Source organism: Oncorhynchus kisutch, linkage group LG4 (assembly GCF_002021735.2).
Source record: "Oncorhynchus kisutch isolate 150728-3 linkage group LG4, Okis_V2, whole genome shotgun sequence".
NCBI classification, from domain to species: domain Eukaryota; kingdom Metazoa; phylum Chordata; class Actinopteri; order Salmoniformes; family Salmonidae; genus Oncorhynchus; species Oncorhynchus kisutch.
The window spans coordinates 15,075,914-15,095,630 of record NC_034177.2 but is presented as its reverse complement, the minus strand read 5'-3'; the positions used below and the strand labels follow the sequence as shown (position 1 = coordinate 15,095,630).

The 19,717-nt window shown below is 42.6% G+C and overlaps 1 protein-coding gene across 1 annotated transcript; it reads left to right on the top strand.

Annotated features, from left to right (window-relative positions):
* The first annotated feature begins 813 nt into the window (after nt 1-813).
* On the top strand, nt 814-6,155 carry zgc:113223 (tetraspanin). Its single transcript, XM_020479756.2, has 8 exons — nt 814-998; nt 1,345-1,402; nt 1,601-1,725; nt 1,948-2,022; nt 2,196-2,291; nt 2,879-3,007; nt 3,513-3,674; nt 5,817-6,155. Exons 1-8 carry the CDS (start codon nt 930-932, stop codon nt 5,970-5,972), a joined length of 870 nt encoding a protein of 289 aa, XP_020335345.1. The 5' UTR covers nt 814-929; the 3' UTR covers nt 5,973-6,155.
* The last annotated feature ends 13,562 nt before the right edge of the window (nt 6,156-19,717 follow it).

Genomic DNA, 19,717 nt, shown 5'->3' with positions numbered 1-19,717 from the left:
CATTCATAGTGAGCCCTCTGCTGGCTGGCCCGCCAGGACTGGAATGAAGCCCTGGCCTAGACAATGACCTCAGGTCAGTTTTGCGTTTTTACACTTATGTTGAAGTTTAGCCCTTTGGAAAGGTAAGCTGGTCCTGAATATGTGCAATGGGGCAACTTCAACTTTAAAGCTAGAATCCTTAGTTCAGGGGAGTCAAACTCAATCCACGGAGGGCTCAGTGTCTGCAGTGTTTGTTTTTTCCTTTCAATTAAGATCTAGACAACCAGGTGAGGGGAGTTCAAGGGTGGAGCGAAAACCCACAGACACTGGCCCTCCATGGCGAGTTTGACACCTGTTCCTTAGTTGATACATCAATTTTTTCTTAATTATAAATGAATGCATTGATTCTTGAAGTGTATTATAAGTGCCTAAAGAGCTTAGTTCAACTGTCATACTCTATCAGAACCCTACATATTGTAGTACAATTACATTCTGTACATTGTTATACTCCAATGTTGGTCAACAAAATAAATGTAACAAACACCATATAGCCTCATAACATGGTTAAAACGATACTTTTGACATCATGGATGGTGAGTCCTGCATACGTAGGTCTCTCTTTGAATTTGACAGCGGTTACAGCTTTTGACCAAAACACGGGCGTGGTCACCACTTTGTTATTGTTTCAATTAAAGGATTCCAGTTTTAAGTGAACTGGACCATTATAAATAATGAGGAATGTATTTGGGGTCAACGTCAGGTAGCCAAAGTTCTCTATCAGGTGTAAAGAATGCGTCTTGTAGTGTTGCAACCAGTCCCTAGACAAGCTGAGACACATCTTGAGAGTATAAGCAAGAGAGGGGAAAGGGGAAGACAACTCTTTGCTGTAGTCTGGCGATTTCAAACTACCACACCCGACTTCTCAAGAACTCACATAATACACAAGAAGAATGGTGAAAGGAATTAAAAAATATATAACCATTAAATACACTTTATTCGTCTGCTGTTACATTTTTTGGGTAAGTTGGCAAAAACTATATCATTAGCAGAGACATGCCTTGTGTAGCCCGTATATATTTTCTTTTAATATTGTCAAAGGATGCTCTGCTAATCTATTTTCTCATCAGAAAGATAAGACTGCCGATAGAAGTGGATGTCCTGGGTGTATGTCGTTAACAGTCACAATTTCACAAAAAGCCTGCTGTGTTTACTTTTTAAAGTTCAGTGATTGACTATTCCTTGTAGCTAATGACAGCCTGCCTACACAGAATATTCCAAGTGAAAGGCTACTATGAAATACAAATGACAAGTTTGTAAATCCGACTGCATGCTATATTACAATTAGTTCAACATTCCTTTCTCCAGGTAGCAAGTGCTGTTCTTATAGCAGTAGGAATCTACGCCAAAGTTTCCAAAGAGAAAGGTCAGTCTAAATGTCATAAACACACATTTTCAATGACAAGCGCTTGTCTAGACTCAACTGACACATATAGCCTATTTAGTGCGATACATGCCACTGATGAGACTGTGTGTGTGTGTGTGTGTGTGTGTGTGTGTGTGTGTGTGTGTGTGTGTGTGTGTGTGTGTGTGTGTGTGTGTGTGTGTGTGTGTGTGTCCACAGATGTTGTGGACACTTTGATGACTGACCCAGCTCTCTTGCTGATCGTCATTGGCTCCCTAATGTTTATGATCACCTTTTTTGGGTGCTTCGGTGCATTGCGCAATGGAACCTGCTTACTGAAGACAGTGAGTCGCTCCTTGCTTGAGACAATAGTTTACATTATCACTGTGATGAGCTAGCCACACATAACGTATTGATTTAAGTACATTGGAAAGCCATAGATAGATGGTGGTGAATAGTAGACATGTAATTATCTAAACATAGTTTATCATTATAATGATTACAGAGAGTAATTAATGCAACTGTCCTGGCCTACTACAAGGTTGAAATGTCCCTTCTGTTTCTAGTTTTCAGGGATATTGGTGGTAATCCTTCTCCTACAGATTACAGCTGCAGTGCTTGGATTCCTGTTCACTGACAAGGTAATGTGAGAACCTTGAAAGTCAGTTTTATGAAGAGAATTGCATCCCCTTTATAGCCAAGCAGGATGCAATTCTCAGCATGCCAACATTTAGAATACAAGTTAACACCATCAATCAAATTATGTTGTATTAGATACTTTTGACTCATGAGATGCTTTCTGATGTTCTTTCAGGTTTTGGAGAGGACTGAGAAGTTAATGAGAAAGGCAATTGTTAGCTATCGGGAGGATTTGGACTTGGAAAATGTTATTGACTTTGTTCAAAAAAAGGTGAATTACACTGATAATCACAGTCCAAGTGGTTCCGATGGTTCAGTTGGACGAAGCATGGTGCCGGCCCTAAAGTAGAATTACTAGAATTGAGGGTTTTATTTCTTTATAGATCACATATACCAAGTATTTGTGTATTGGTGTCTTTGTGTAACTGCTGTAGAGTCAGGCGCAGGACAGCAGATATGAGGAATCAAACGTACTTTACTCAAAAAATGAATATATACAAAGTTACAGAATACACGACCAAAATACAAATAAACAATCACTCACAAAAACCATGGGGGGAACAGAGGGTTAAATAATGAACAGGTGATTGTGGGATTGAAAACAGATGTGTGAAACAAAGACAAAACAAATGGAAATTTAAAAGTTGATCGGCGGTAGCTAGAAAGCAGGTGACGTCGACCGCCGAACGTCACCAGAACAAGGAGAGGGACCGACTTCGGCGGAAGTCGTGACACTTTGGATAAAATAATCTGATCAATTAAAATATTATTACTATATTATCTATTTAAGTACAGCACTGTTCACTTTGCTGTACAGGGGTTTATTGATACTAATGCACTTGTCGGTTCTGATTGCAGTTCCAGTGCTGTGGTGTTCACACCTATGAGGACTGGTCCGATAACGTCTACTTCCACTGCTCTGCGGAAAACCCCAGTCTGGAAGCCTGTGGAGTGCCTTTCTCTTGCTGCCTACGACTGCACAATGAGGTCAGACAAACAAATAACCTCAAAACAACACATTCATAATTCATTGATATTTCCTTCACTCAGCTTTATGAAAACACTACAGTATATAAATGACCTCTGGGAACAACCTTTGCTATGATTATGAAATGAGAAGAAGTAGACCACAACACTATGCACTGCATACCGATGGAACAATGGACAGCAGGCTGCTGACTCGACTGAAATACTTCCTGTGTTAGCAGAATCCATGCAAGAGCAATGAAACACAACCTACTATCCTAGAATAGAATGACGCAACTGCAGTGAAGCAACTCAATCTAAACCTCAGGGGGGAAAATGTAATCAAGTTTATTCACTATAGTCAATCAGTTTGCCTGGTGTCAGAAGATTTAGGTGTTTTATAGCAGTGCCGCAACAAAACCTGCGCACCCAGTAGCTCTCCAGGAGGAGCGTTGGCCATTCCTGGACTTCAGTGTCTGTCCCAAAACTCATGCTTACTAATGTTATATCCACTGTATTCTCCCAGACAGTTTTCAACACCATGTGTGGCTATGAGGTCCAGAGTATGGAGCCCAGTTCAGCAGGGAGGAGTGTGTACACCAACGGCTGCCTGGATAAGGTTCTGTGGTGGGGGAAGCAGAACCTCTTCCTAGTGGGGGGGATTACTGTGGGTCTGCTCTGCCTAGAGGTAAGACATGGCTCAGTATTAGAAGATTGCAAACATTTGTAGATTCTGGAAAAGTACAAACCCCTTTCCAATGTAGTGCAGTTCAGCAGTTACAATATAAATACATTTGTTACTTGCTCTGGAAATCTACCTGGCAACAAAAATCCATTTCAAATCATTAGGAATCAAATGTATGACGAACCAGTAAGAAGATGGCATGAACAAATATACAACGTATACACACTAGCGTTCAAAAGTTTGGGGTCACTTCGAAATTTCCTTGTTTTTTGAAAGAAAAGCACATTTTTTGTCCATAAAATGAACATCAAATTGATCAGAAATACAGTGTAGACATTGTTAATGTTGTAAATTACTTTGTAGCTGGAATGGAATATCTACATAGGCATACAGAGGCCCATTATCAGCAACCATCTCTCCTGTGTTCCAATGGCACGTTGTGTTAGCTAATCCAAGTTTAGCATTTGAAAAGGCTAATTGATCATTGGAATACCCTTTTGCAATTATGTTAGCACAGCTGAAAACTGTTCTGATTAAAGAAGCAATAAAACTGTCCTTCTTTAGACTATTTGAGTATGTGGAGCATCAGCATTTGTAGGTTCGATTACAGGCTCAAAATGGTCAGAAACAAAGAACTTTCTTCTGAAACTCGTCAGTCTATTTTTGTCTATTCCATGCAAGAAATTGCCAAGAAACTTAAGATCTCGTACAATGCTCTGTACTACTCCCTTCACAGAACAGTGCAAACTGGCTCTTACCAGAATAGAAAGAGGAGTGGGAGGCCCCGGTGCACAACTGATCAAGACAACAAGTACATTAGAGTGTCTAGTTTGAGAAACAGATGCCTCACAAGTCCTCCCCCCACTAGAAGGCCAGCATCCTGGAGTCGCCTCTTCACTGTTGACATTGAGACTGGTGTTTTGCGGGTACTGTTTAATGAAGCTGCCAGTTGAGGACTTGCGAGGTGTCTGTAACAGCTTACAGACGGTAGGCAAATAAAGCAACAACGTCACCTATGGGCACAAACCCACCGTCGCTGGACCAGACAGGACTGGCAAAAACTGCTCTTCACTGACATGTCGCGGTTTTGTCTCACCAGGGGTGATGGTCGGATTCGCGTTTATCATCGAAAGAATGAGCATTACACTGAGGCCTGTACTCTGGAGCGGGATCGATTTGGAGGTGGAGGGTCCGTCATGGTCTGTGGCGGTGTGTCACAGCATCATCTGACTGAGCTTGTTGTCATTGCAGGCAATTTCAACCCTGTGCTTTACAGGGAAGACATCCGCCTCCCTCATGTGGTACCCCTCCTGCAGGCTCATCCTGACATGACAATGTCAGGATGAGCATGACAATGCCACCAGCCATACTGCTCGTTCTGTGAGTGATTTCCTGCAAGTCAGGAATGTCAGTGTTCTGCCATGGCCAGCGAAGAGCTCTCAATCCCCATTGAGCACGTCTGGGACCTGTTTGATCGGAGGGTGAGGGCTAGGGCCATTCCCCCCAGAAATGTCCGGGAACTTGCAGGTGCCTTGGTGGAAGAGTGGGGTAACATCTCACAGCAAGAACTGGCAAATCTGGTGCAGTCCATGAGGAGATGCACTGCAGTACTTAATGCAGCTGGTGGCCACACCAGATACTGACTGATACTTTTGATTTTGACCCCCCATTTGTTCAGGGACACATTATTCCATTTCTGTTAGTCACATGTCTGTGGAACTTGTTCAGTTTATGTCTCAGTTGTCAGATCTTGTTATGTTCATACAAATATGTACACATGTTAAGTTTGCTGAAAATAAACACAGTTGACAGTGAGAGAACATTTCTTTTTTTGCTGAGTTTATATTAGTAGGGAATTCTCAGCTGCAAAAAGGCCACAAAACCAGTCCAATAACGTGTTTAATCACATTTGAAGATAAACTGTGCCAGTTTAGTTGAAAACAAGCAGAAACACATAAAGCTACACAAGTCACAGAGAGAGAAAGAAAAAGACAGTGATTTCTAAATTAACACAAAGACAGTGATTTCTAAATCAACACAAAGACAGTGCATCGAAAAGGACTTGAGAAAATATGTGTGATTGTAGGCATGTTTGTTGTGGCCATTCTTTTTTCATCATGTACCAACTTTTTTTTTTTTTTGCAGCTGTGTATGATTACTTTGGCATCTTGCCAGGTGTCTCGTATAAAGACGGTTCAACAGAGGACAAAACAAGATGGTGGAAAACATCCTTCCTTGACTAGAGAAAGACTAGACAGCAATGTTTGGTACCCTGCTTCCTGGGACTTCAATAAGGAATGAAAGGGCCCTCTTGGTCCATTAGAGTTGTACATGAGCAACAGCTTTGAACAGAAGTCGTGTGTACGCACTGTGAATCTATGTACTTTCATGTCAAAAGGTTGTTCAAGAAAGCACTGTGTGGTCCACTGTGCACAGATGTGACCTTGATGTTTGTATGTTATTAAAACTGTGATTCTGATCATCGCCGGGTTTTTCATTGCAAGCCAGAAAGCAAAGGCATTAACGATCAAATACATGATTTCCAACCACAGGAAAAGACTCCGATTATTTGATCAGGAACTTTATTTTGAAACGGATGTTCTATCTTAGTTTGAACAGTTTCTCACATCAGGAAAATAATCCTGTAGCAACAGGAAATGTGAATGAAAATTACAAACTTTAGAAGCCGTTTTAATCCTTGAATACACTAGAATTTGCATTATAGTGAAGACATCAAAACTATGAAATAACACATATGGAATCATGTAGTAACCAAAAAAGTGTTAAACAAATCTAAATATATTTTAGATTTTAGATTCTTCAATGTAGCCACCCTTTGGTTTGATGACAGCTTAGCACACTCTTGACATTTTCTCAACCAGCTTCATGAGGAATGCTTTTCCAACAATCTTGAAGGAGGTCCACATATGCTGAGCACTTGTTGGAAGCTTTTCCTTCACTCTGTGATCCAACTCATCCCAAACCATCTCAATTGGGTAGTGGTCAGGTGATTGTGGAGGCCAGGTCATCTGATGCAGCACTCCATCACTCTCCTTGGTCAAATAGCCCTTACACAGCTTGGAGGTGTGTTGGGTCATTGTCCTGTTGAAAAACAAATGATATTCCCACTAAGCGCAAATCAGATGGGATGGCTGCAGAATAAGTGTGCCTTGAATTCTAAATAAATCAGACAGTGTCACCAGCAAAGCATCATCACACCTGCTCCTCCATCCTTCACGGTGGGAACCACACATAGATAATCCATTCACCTACCCTGTGTCTCACAAAGACACCTACTCTGTGTCTCACAAAGACACGACCAAACAATCTCCAATTTGGACTCATCGGAGAAAAGGACAGATTTCTACCGGTCTAATGTCTATTGCTCGTGTTTCTCGGGCCAACCAAGTCTCTTCTTCTTATTGGTGTCCTTTAGTAGTGAAGCATTTATTTGGGCTGCAAACTGAGGTGCAGTTAACTCTAATGAACTTATCCTCAGCAGCAGAGGTAACTCTGGGTCTTCCTTTCCTGTGGCGGTCCTCATGAGAGTTATTTTCATCATAGCGCTTGATGGTTTTTGCGACTGCACTTGAAGAACCTTTCAAAGATGTTGAAATGTTCCGTATTGACTGACCTTCATGTCTTAAAATAATGATGGACTGTCATTTCCAAATAATAGAAAAATAATAACACAAGGAATAAATGGACTTCGACATGTTTCAGTAATCTGTACCTGATAGAGAACGCCCTTCTTCGATGCTATAAGTAGTCTGCCATGTTTTGCAGTGAAAGGTTAGTTGTAAGGGTTAAACTATGTGAAGAGTTTTCCAAACGGGTCTGCACTGTCTTGGCCTCGGCGGAAGATGTGCTGCGTCTGAGAGGGAGACGACCATTCTGTTCAATACTCCAAGAATTATGGAGATACCGGTATCTTTGACTTGGAAGAGTATGTCTGCTGTGTTAAGATGCCATACTTTCAGGGCTGATGATATTAATTTGGGGAGTCCCTACTGTACGTATCAAAAAAAGCTAGAAACAGAATGATTGAAAAGGTGCATTTGAAGGAAAATTCATCATCAACATTTTTTATTTGATATAAGACAATTAACTCCTTCACATCCATGTCATACATGGCCTCCTGAGTGGGTAAAGACGAGGGCCCACTCCTCAGACACGTGGATGTGTGAGGAGGAAGGCGAGGGGTTACTAGACACCGCCTCCAGCGTACAGTACAGCTGCCTGCCACTCAACAGGCTCCACCTCCTCAGAGTCCCATCAGAAGCCAATCGCCGCTGTCAATCGCTCTCACTGATAGCTGTAGAGCACAAACAAGTAGACACACACACACACACACACACACGTAAACACACAGAAATAATAAGCAGAATTTGGATATGCCTCACAGCGATTCTGGCAAGGAGATTATTACACAATCAAATACCTTTCCTAAGAAATGCATGCACGCACACACACACAGAGAGAGAGAAAGACTGAGCAAGAATAAGCAGAATTTGAATATGACTGACAGCAATTCTGTCAAGGAGATTATTACACAATCAAATACCTTTCCTACGAAATGCATGCACGCACACACACACACAGAGAGAGAAAGACTGAGCAAGAATAAACAAAATGTGAATATGCCTGACAGCGTAGCCATACTAAATCCTAACCTTAACGATTAGAGAGGTGAAATAGAGACTGAACTTGGATCATCCTATACTCCTGGGCTCATTCACATTAAGGGAATCCTACAGTACTGTGTACCAACCTTCCTGGAAACCAGCAAGCGTTGTCTTTAGCGCTCCTCCTGGAAACTGGAGGAAGGTGCACTTGGGAGTGAGGATGGGGTCGGGACAGCACAAGAGCCAGTCGTGACAGAGGTTACAGAGTCGTCCTATCAGTGAAGGGTACATCTCAGCGAAAGAGTGGAGCCTGGCCAAGACCTCCATGTAGAAAAGGGAGGGGTCTTTGGAAAGGAAACATAGTATTAGAATGGAGTGAGATGGTTGGTGAGACAGTGTGAAGAGCAGGCTCTCCTGATATCATCCATCTAGCCCATCCATCCATCTACCCAGCTCATCCATCCTAAGTATAATGTCAATGTTTCTGGTTCCAAGCCATAGAGGAATGTATTAGGGACTCATATCCATCAATAACCAAATAATCTACCCTAAAGCATGGCTTCTAAATATGTGAAATCGTGATCTACTTTATCAGAAACAGGACAGATTTAAAACCAACAGAACATGCGTCAAATCAAACATGTGACACTTGACTAAGATGCCAGCCCCTGACCCAATAGAGACTGCCCCATCTGTCCATCTAGGAAGTCCAGGGTGGGCTTGAGGAGAATGAACGTGTCTTGGATCAGTTGAGTTTCGGGACAGTCCATGAGTTCGGTGCAGAGGGTCAGGTCCTCAATGACACTGGCCACCCCACAGGTCAGAGACTTACAGTACAGCCACTCACTACAGCCTGTGGGGCAAAAGAGTCTCCGCTTCAAGGTAGACTTTGTAATATGACATCATCATACACAGTAAGGGCAACAACAATTCAAATTGACGTTCTTGACATTAGCCACTCCTTTAGCGAAACACGGGGGCTGAGGGGGCACCTTGAGAAGACAGGTGTATATTAATGATTCAACACCACACAAATGTCCCATGGGAACATTTTCACAATGGAAACACAGCCGGTTAGCTTCATGCTAGTTTCAGTCCTTATTTACTGTGAGTTTCTGGCTGTAGGTGGCGTGAGATAATTGGTCGAACTGAACTGAAATCCCATCATTCTGTTACCTTGAGGTCAGCATCCATTGTGGTATTCAGTGGAGGTCAAAGGACAGCTATAAATTGGCCTTGGCTCCAGCTAGCCAGGAAGTACTCTGCCAGGACGCTGTGTCTCTCAGCCCGCTGCTCTGACCTCATCTACCTCCCTCGCACTGTTTCAAATTGTTAAACTGGGCTGTCCAGACCATTTTGATTCGGAGCTCTTGGCTGACATCCCCAGAAACCTTAACACCACCACGGCCCTGGGATCCAGGAGGCCACCACCTCCTGAGCCAGCTTGCAGAGCAGCACTGTCTTACCCACGCCCGGAAGCCTATGCACCATCAGGGGCGCATGTCAGAAGTTGGTGTGCTCCCACATGGCCAGGCAGATCTTCCCCAGGAGGCCCTCCCTGCCGCAGAACACACCCAAACCCTTCCTGGTGCTCAGAGCCATGTGGTGGCTCAGCTCCTGGAGCAGCCACCTTTGGTCTTCTTCCTCTTCCCCCTCCCCCTGCCCTTCATCTCCTCCTGCCCCCTTCATCCTCACCGAACCAGCCGCTAATGGGGAAGCAGCATCAAAATCAAATCAAATGTATTTATATAGCCGTTCTTACATCAGCTGATATCTCAAAGTGCTGTACAGAAACCCAGCCTAAAACCCCAAACAGCAAGCAATGCAGGTGTAAAAGCACGGTGGCTAGGAAAAACTCCCTAGAAAGGCCAAAACCTAGGAAGAAACCTAGAGAGGCACCAGGCTATAAGGGGTGGCCAGTCCTCTTCTGGCTGTGCCGGGTTGAGATTATAACAGAACATGGCCAAGATGTTCAAATGTTCATAAATGACCAGCATGGTCAAATAATAATAATCACAGTAGTTGTCGAGGGTGCAACAGGTCAGCACCTCATGAGATAAATGTCAGTTGGCTTTTAATAGCCGATCATTGAGAGTATTTCTACCGCTCCTACTGTCTTTAGAGAGTTTAAAACAGCAGGTCTAGGACAGGTAGCACACCCGGTGAACAGGTCAGGGTTCCATAGCCACAGGCAGAACAGTTGAAACTGGAGCAGCAGCCTTGGTCTGGGACATGAACTGCTCGCAGAGGCTCTCCCGGTACTGTGCGTGCTTGCAGCACAGTACCTTGCAGCTGGGCTTGATGTCTCCCTTGCTCAGCTCCACACAGTGCAGGTTGAGGATGCCAGGTGTGGAGGTGTAGACACGCAACTCGGTATCCAGCAGGCCATCAGCCATCACGTCCATGTACTGGGCCAGCTGCCGTCCTTCTTGTGCAGTTGGGCCACACAAAGAGGACGGTGGAGGGCTTGATCTTGTCCCCATTCGATGTTTGCAGAAACTCTTCGATCTCATGCTCCATCACTACGGAGGGAGAACACCAGAAAATGGGTTGATCCATTCTACAATGTGGATTTTTCTACAATAAGTTACAGATGGTAAGCAAATAAGCTACCAAGTCATTGTGAATTCATAAAGTTCATAGTTTAAGTGGAAATTTAACTAGAAAGCCACCATGAGAACATACCTTGATCTAGCAACACTTGTCTACACACCACAAGGCAAACATAACAACTGGTTTTTAGCTCGCTCCTATTCTAACATAACTGATCCAAGATATTTGAATAACTGGTGTTTTTATGTCCAGCAGTGATATCCCCGTCTTCCTCAACCTGCTCGGCCCGCAGAGCGTGGGAGCTGCAATAGTCGAGCCTCTGTGTAGCGCCAGGAAATTACATTGTCGTCCTGCAGCAGCCCACTGTCAGGGCAAAGGTCATTGTAGTGAGGCAACAGAGTTGTGAAGTATGTATTGCTGTCTTTTCTGAAACATTTATGAAGAAGCCCCACCTGGTCCTGTAGTAGCATGGACAGCAGCAACTCAAATTGTTTCCCACAGAGGGCGGTGTCCATACTGGTCCCCTAGCAGAGCCTTGAGAGCCAGGGGACAAATTGAATCAAATTAAATGAAATCAAACTACACAAAATACTGTTGGGATTATAGATTTAAAGATCCACTTAATTCAAGGAAAAGAAAAGCCAATGAACATTTGTGTAGGGTTCTCCAACACTAGTCCTGGAAAGCTGCTGAATAATCAACTATTCAGTCTTCAATCTAAAGCACAGTTAATTACAGTAAATCAGGTGTGTTAATGTTGGTCTGGAACAAAGCCTGCATATTCAGTAGCTCTCCAGTCTGGGGTTGGACTCAGCACATCTACACAGTAAATCTACAAGGAAACTTGGTCCCACAGACACTCTCTTGCAAGCCTGTATTTCCTGAAGACACAGTTCTGTGGTTATTTGGTCCGCGGCGATGGCATCCTGGAGGCCCCATCACATATCCACAACCTTTGGCGACAAGGAACTTTAAGTCAATTTTTAATAGCTTATTAGCGTACACCTAATATGTTCCCCCTGTTGATGATGCTCAATATATATTAAGGTTGAATCAAAAGATTACATGTAACAAATATGAAATGAAATACAAAATTAGTATGCGAAATTGAATGAAACAATAATGTATGTTGATGCTAATATGTACAATAATCTATTATGTTTCTATATGATAACAATAGCACAATATATTTAATATGCCATATACTATTTTTTAACAGTTTCACTAATTCATTTGAATGAACTTAATCATTATGACACACCCCTCACTATTGTCATTGGATACACAAATTGCACTGTTCGTCTACATAACCTGGCACACAATGCAAATAGTCCAGGTAGCCATTTGAGTAACTGTTCAGGAGTCTTATGGCTTGGGGGTAAAAGCTGTTGAGAAGCCTTTCGGTCCTAGGCTTGGCGCTCCGGTACCGCTTGCCATGCGGTAGTAGAGAGAATAGTCTATGACTGGTGTGGGTGGGGTCTTTGACAGTTTTTAGGGCCTTCCTCTGACACTGCCTGGTGTAGAGGTCCTGGATGGCAGGCAGCTTAGCCCCAGTGATGTCCTGGGCCGTACACATTACCCTCTGTAGTGCCTTGCGGTCGGAGGCCGAGCAGTTGCCGTACCAGGCAGTGACGCAACCAGTCAGTATGCTCTCGATGTTGCAGCTGTAGAACCTTTTGAGGATCTGAGGACCCATGCCAAATCTTTTTCATTTCCTGAGGGGGAATAGGTTGTCATTTTTTTATTATTAAAAATAAATGTTAACCTTTATTTTACTAGGCAAGTCAGTTAAAAACAAATTCTTATTTTCAATGACAGCCTAGGAACAGTGGGTTAACTGCCTGTTCAGGGGCAGAACGACAGATTTGTACCTTGTCAGCTCGGGGATTTGAACTTGCAACCTTCCGGTTACTAGTCCAATGCTCTAATCACTAGGCTACCCTGCAGGTTGCTGTCGTGTTCTTAGACACAGGGACTATGGTGGTCTGCTTGAAACATGTTGGTATTACATACTCAATCAGGGACATGTTGAAAATGTCAGTGAAGACACCTGCCAGTTGGTCAGCACATGCCCCGAGCACACATCCTGGTAATCCGTCTGGTCCCACAGCCTTGTTAATGTTGACCTGTTAAAAGGTCTTACTCACGTTGGCTACAGAGAATGTGATCACACAGTCGTCCAGAACAGCTGATGCTCTCATGCATGCCTCAGTGTTGCTTGCCTCGAGGCGAGCATAGAAGTGATTTAGTTCGTTTGGTAGGCTCGTGTCACCGGGCAGCTCGCGGCTGTGCTTCCCTTTGTAGTCTGTAATAGTTTGCAAGCCCTGCCACATAATACGAGCGTCGGGGGTGTGTAGTACGATTCAGCTGGCGGTGGAATTGCAGCTGAGGCTCACCTTTAATGACATGGGGGACAAGGGACATTTTAATATGTACTATCATTGTTTCCAGCTTTCGCCAATTCCTTTTAGGAGCTGATGGGCTTGATGCCACTAGTCAAATCAATTATCAGAGATCTCAGAAACTGAGCTTTCCTTTTACCATGTGATAGGGATGAACATTTTCCTGAAAATCTACTAAGTTTCTATACCGGGAGATATTCATATCTATCCGAAGGGTCTGGGGAAATACAGCAAAATCAGAAGTGCCCATTTAAAACTAAGATATGGTCACTATGCCAGAATTCTCCCCGGCTTGGCTGCGCCAAAGATCTCAGAGCAAATAATACTGATGTGTAATAATGGAGTCCCACTCGTCTGAAGTCAGTACCGTGGATGTGCCAACTTCTGTCTGTAGCGTGGAAACATTTGGGCTACAAAATAATGACCACTCTATGGAAAGATGAGATTCTCATGAACATGATGGTGTTCTCTGTTTTCAACATCTCCCACAAGTGTCACAGGACTCGTCTGATGGTTGTAACGGCAGATTTCCTCCTCTTCATCTGAAGAGGAGTAAGGATCAGACCAAGATGCGGCGTGGTAAGTGTTCATGACGATTTTAATAAGAAAAGCACTGAACACTATGAAATACAAAAACAATAAACAAATATGTGAAATAACCAAACCGAAACAGTACCACGTGGCAACAAATACACACACACGGAAACAAACACCCACAAACCAACAGTGACACCCAGGCTACCTAAATATGGTTCTCAATCAGTGTTAGAGGAATTCTAAATTCCTATATGTTTTGTAGCCAAAACCAAATTCGCACTCTCTCTATTTCATAATAAGTTGTAAATGTATAATTTATGCATGAAATAGATCGAGATCAGTCTTAAAAGTCAGGTAACAGCGTTTAATTCAAGAGAGTACTGACTCAAAATACAAAGAACATTGCATTTTAAGGAGAGAACATCAAATGACGTCATCAGTTTCTCACACCCTCTCCGATCCACACAATAGCGCAGTGTCTTCAGGTCTGGAGATGTCATCTACTCCCCTCATAAAACCAACATTCCAATCTGTCTAAAAGATATACTTTTCTCCACTAATGGAACATCAAACAAACATTCTTATCTATTTGAAAAGATATATGCCCTCCTTTCTCCCTTAAACCCGCAAGGTACAGACAATTAATTCGTTTTACTTACATTTTCAGTAACAGCTTAACCAAGAACCCATACATTTCATACCATAACATAATAGTATTAAAATAAATGGTTCTTAAATAAATGTATACATAATTAATCATTTCAACTATAATTTCCTCCAACAATCAGGGACAACGATAAACAGCTGCCTCTGATTGAGAACCATACACAAACATAGAAACACAAACATAGACTGCCCACCCCAACTCACACCCTGACCATACTAAATAAAGACAAAACAAAGGAAATAAAGGTCAGAACGTGACAATGGTAACCAGGTTCCTGATTTAAACAATTTATGGAAGTATTGAGGTAGTTTTGTGCCAAGAAAAAAAGGGGTTATATGTAAATATATATATATATATTTCCTGAGCATTCTTAGATATAGAGTACTACCATATGAGTCATAATACACATAAAACCTAGCAGTCAAATAGGGAAATGGTTCCAATCGTTTTTCCACCATTCATTGTTCCCATAGGGGATTTTAGAAACACTTGAAATAAGGGCTGTGTTTCATGTAGGCCTACCCTGGCATGATGTTTTGATAACCATATTGTATATCTCTCTATGTGGGGCTCTATGGGACAGACACTTCAACATCTTATTCCTTATACTTTTGGATTGTGTGTTTTGCCATTTATGAATGTGTTATTCAATGCAAACTGAAAAACAGCTTCAATCTCAAGGCCATCAGACTGTTAAACAGCCATCACTAAAACAGTGGCTGCTGCCAACATACAGACTCAAATCTCTTGCCACTTTAATAAATGGATTTAACAAAAGGTATCACTAGTCACTTTAAATAATGACACTTTAATAATGTCTACATATCCTACATTACTCATCTCATATGCATAAACGGCATTCTATACCATCTGCTGCATCTTGCATATGCCGCACGGCCATGGCTCATCCATATATTTTTTTTGTACATATTCTTATTGATCCCTTTACATTTATGTGTATAAGGTAGTTGTTGTGAATTTGTTAGATTACTTGTTAGATATTACTGCACTGACAGAACTAGAAGAACACATTTCTATGGGCTACAGTAGTAAATGCCAAATTCAATATTTAATCAAATATTTTGTTTAAAAAATATATATATACCTACAGGGATCCAACAATTCTAAATCAAATATCTAAATGATCCATGGTCTGACCATCTTAAAACTATTCCATAAAACTCTTCTTTATAAATACCCATATCTACTCTCATGCTGTTGCTGATCACACATTCTTTACAGAAGCTCTTATATGGGCGAAAAGTATGAGACAGGACAGAGAAGCAGGGGAAATGTTATAGCGGTATTTTGACATGCATAGTCGAGAGACGTGCTTTGATAATCGAACCTATGGATTCTGAAGGCCTACCTTCAAACTCAGTGCCTCTTTGCTTGACATCATGGGAAAATCAGAAGAAATCAGCCAAGGACTCAGAAAATAATTTGTAGACCACAAGTTTGGTTCATCCTTGGGAGCAATTTCCAAACACCTGAAGGTACCATGTTCATCTGTACAAACAATAGTACGCAAGTATAAACACCATGGGACAACACAGCCATAATAGCGCTCAGGAAGGAGACACGTTCTGTCTCCTAGAGATAAACTTACTTTGGTGGGAAAAGTGCAAATCAATCCCAGAACAACAGCAAAGGACCTTGTGAAGATGCTGGAGGAAACAGGTAGAAAGTATCTATATCCACAATAAAGCGAGTCCTATATCGACATGACCTGAAAGGCAGCTCAGCAAGGAAGAAGCCACTGCTCCAAAACCGCCATAAAAAAGCCAGACTACGGTTTGCAACTGCACATGGAGACATGTCCCCTGGTCTGATGAAACAAATATAGAACAGTTTGGCCATAATGACCATTATGTTTGGAGGAAAAAGGGGGAGGCTTGCAAGCAAAAGAACACCATCCCAACCGTGAAGCACGGGGGTGGCAGCATCATGTTGTGGGGGTGCTTTGCTGCAGGAGGGACTGGTGCACTTCACAAAATAGATGGCATCATGAGGTAGGAAAATTATGTGGATATATTGAAGCAACATCTCAAGACATCAGACAGGAATTTAAAGCTTGGTCGCAAATGGGTCTTCCCAATGGACAATGACCCCAAGCATACTTCCAAAGTTGTGGCAAAATGGCTTAAGGACAACAAAGTCAAGGTATTGGAGTGGCCATAACAAAGCCCTGACCTCAATCCCATAGAAAATTTGTTGGCAGAACTGAAAAAGCATGTGCGAGCAAAGAGGCCTACAAACCTGATTCAGTTACACCAGCTCGGTCAGGAGGAATGGGCCAAAATTCACCCAACTTATTGTGGGAAGCTTGTGGAAGGCTACCCAAAACATTTGACCCAAGTTAAACAATTTAAAGGCAATGCTACCAAATACTAATTGAGTGTATGTAAACGTCTGACCCACTGGGAATGTGATGAAAGAAATAAAAGCTTAAATAAATCCTTCTCTACTATTATCCTGACATTTCACATTCTTTAAATAAAGTGGTAATCCTAACTGACCAAAGACAGGGGATTTTTACTAGGATTAAATGTCAGGAATGGTTAAAAACTGAGTTTAAATGTATTTGGCTAAGGTGTATGTAAACTTCCAAATTCAACTTTATATGTGACTGCAACCTCTTTAACATGAGATTATAATTCACTTGGGATGTACTACTGCTATACAACCAGGAGGACTGCCGTAGTGTCTCTAAATGAAATACACTACACAAAAGTATGTGGACACCCCTTCAAATTAGTGGATTCGGGCCATTTCAGCCGCACTCATTGCTGACAGGTGTGTAAAATCAAGCAAACAACCATGCAATCTCCGCAGGTGAACATTGGCAGTCGTGAAGAGGGCACAACAAAACCTATTCCCTCTCAGGAGACTGAAAAGATTTGGCATGGGTCCTCAGATCCTCAAAAGGTTCTAGCTGCAACATCGAGAGCATCCTGACTCGTTGCATCACTGCCTGGTATGGCAACTGCTCGGCCTCCAACCGCAAGGCACTACAGAGGGTAGTATGAAAATCCCAGTACATCACTGGAGCCAAGCTTCCTGCCATCCAGGACCTCGACACCAGGTGGTGTCAGAGGAAGGCCCTAAAAATTGTCAAAGACTCCAGCCACCCTAGTCAGACTGTTCTCTCTGCTACCACACGGCAAGCGGTACCAGGGCGCCAAGTCTAGGTCAAAGAAGCTTCTAAACAGCTTCTACCCCCAAGCCATAAGACTCTTGAACATCTAGTCAAATGGCTACCCAGACTACTTACAGTGCCCCCCCCCCCCCCCCCCTTTACACCACTGCTACTCTCTGTTGTCATCTATGCATAGTCACTTTAATAACTCTACCTGCATGTACATACTACCTCAACTAACTGGTGCCCCCGCACATTGACTCTGTATGGTACCCCTCTGTATATAGTCTCGCTATTGTTATTTTACTGCTGCTTTTTAATTACTTGTTACTTTTAACTCTTATTCTTATCCACATTTTTTTCAACTGCATTGTTGGTTAGGGGCTTCTAAGTAAGCACTTCATTGTACGGTTGTATTCAGCACATGTGACAAAAAAAATGGATTTGATTGACAGTAGAATGGCCCAAACTGAAGAGCTCAGTTACTATCAACATGGCACCATCATAGGATGCCACCTTTCCAACAATTCAGTTTGTCAACCTTCTGTCATGCTAGAGTTGCTCTAAGTGCTGTTATTGTGAAGTGGAAACGCATAGAAGCAACAACGGCTCAGCCACAAAGTGGTAAGCCATACAAGTCCACAGAATGGGAGAGTCGAGTGCTGAAGCACGTAAAAAAATAGTTTTTCCTTGGTAACAATACTCCCTACCGAGTTCAAAACTGCCTATGGAAGCAACACCAACCCAATAACAGTTCGTTGGGAGCTTCATGAAATGGGTTTAAATGGCAGAGCAGCCACACACAAGCCTAAGATCACCATGCGCAATGCCAAGCATCGGCGTGGTGTTAAGCTCGCCGCCATTGGAAATGCGTTCTCTGGAGTGATGAATCACGCTTCACCATCTGGCAGTCTGATGGACAAATCTGGGTTTGGAGGAAGCCAGGAGAACGCTACCCACAATGCATAGTGCCAACTGTAACATTTGGTGGAGGAATAATGGTTCGGGCTAGTCCCCTTAGTTCATGTGAAGGGAAATCTTAAAGCTACAGCATACAATAACATTCTAGACGATTCTGTGCTTAAAACATTGTGGCAACAGTTTGGGGAAGGCCCTTTCCTGTTTCAGCATGACAATGCCCGTGTATAAAGCGAGGTCCATACAGAAATGGTTTATCGAGAGCGGTGTGGAAGAACTTGACTGGCCTGTACAGAGCGCTGACCTCAATTCCATCGAACACCTTTGGGAGGAATTGGAACGCCGACTACGAGCCAGGCCTAATGACCCAACATCAGTGCCCAACCTCACTAATGCTCGTGGCTAAATGGAAGCAAGTCCCCACAGAAATGTTCCAACATCTAGTGTAAAGCCTTCCCAGAAGAGTGGAGGCTGTTATAGCAGCAAAGGGGGACCAACTCCATATTAATGCCCATGATTTCAAATTGGATGTCAGACGAGCAGGTGTCCACATACTTTCGGTCATGTAGTGGACACTCAATGGTTTCTCTAACGTGGCTCGACAGTGATCAATCCTCAGAGATATGTTAAGATTATAATTATAAAGTAACAGTTGTGTTCTTAGGACAGTGTGTTGTAGCAGCTTTATGGTAGCAATTGTAACAGTTGTGTTCTTAGGACAGTGTGTTGCAACAGCTTTATGGTAGCGATTGTAACAGTTGTGTTCTTAGGACAGTGTGTTGTAGCAGCTTTATGGTAACGATTGTAACAGTTGTGTTCTTAGGACAGTGTGTTGCAACAGCTTTATGGTAGCGATTGTAACAGTTGTGTTCTTAGGACAGTGTGTTGTAGCAGCTTTATGGTAACGATTGTAACAGTTGTGTTCTTAGGACAGTGTGTTGTAGCAGCTTTATGGTAACGATTGTAACAGTTGTGTTCTTAGGACAGTGTGTTGTAGCAGCTTTATGGTAGCGATTGTAACAGTTGTGTTCTTAGGACAGTGTGTTGTAGCAGCTTTATGGTAACGATTGTAACAGTTGTGTTCTTAGGACAGTGTGTTGTAGCAGCTTTATGGTAACGATTGTAACAGTTGTGTTCTTAGGACAGTGTGTTGTAGCAGCTTTATGGTAGCGATTGTAACAGTTGTGTTCTTAGGACAGTGTGTT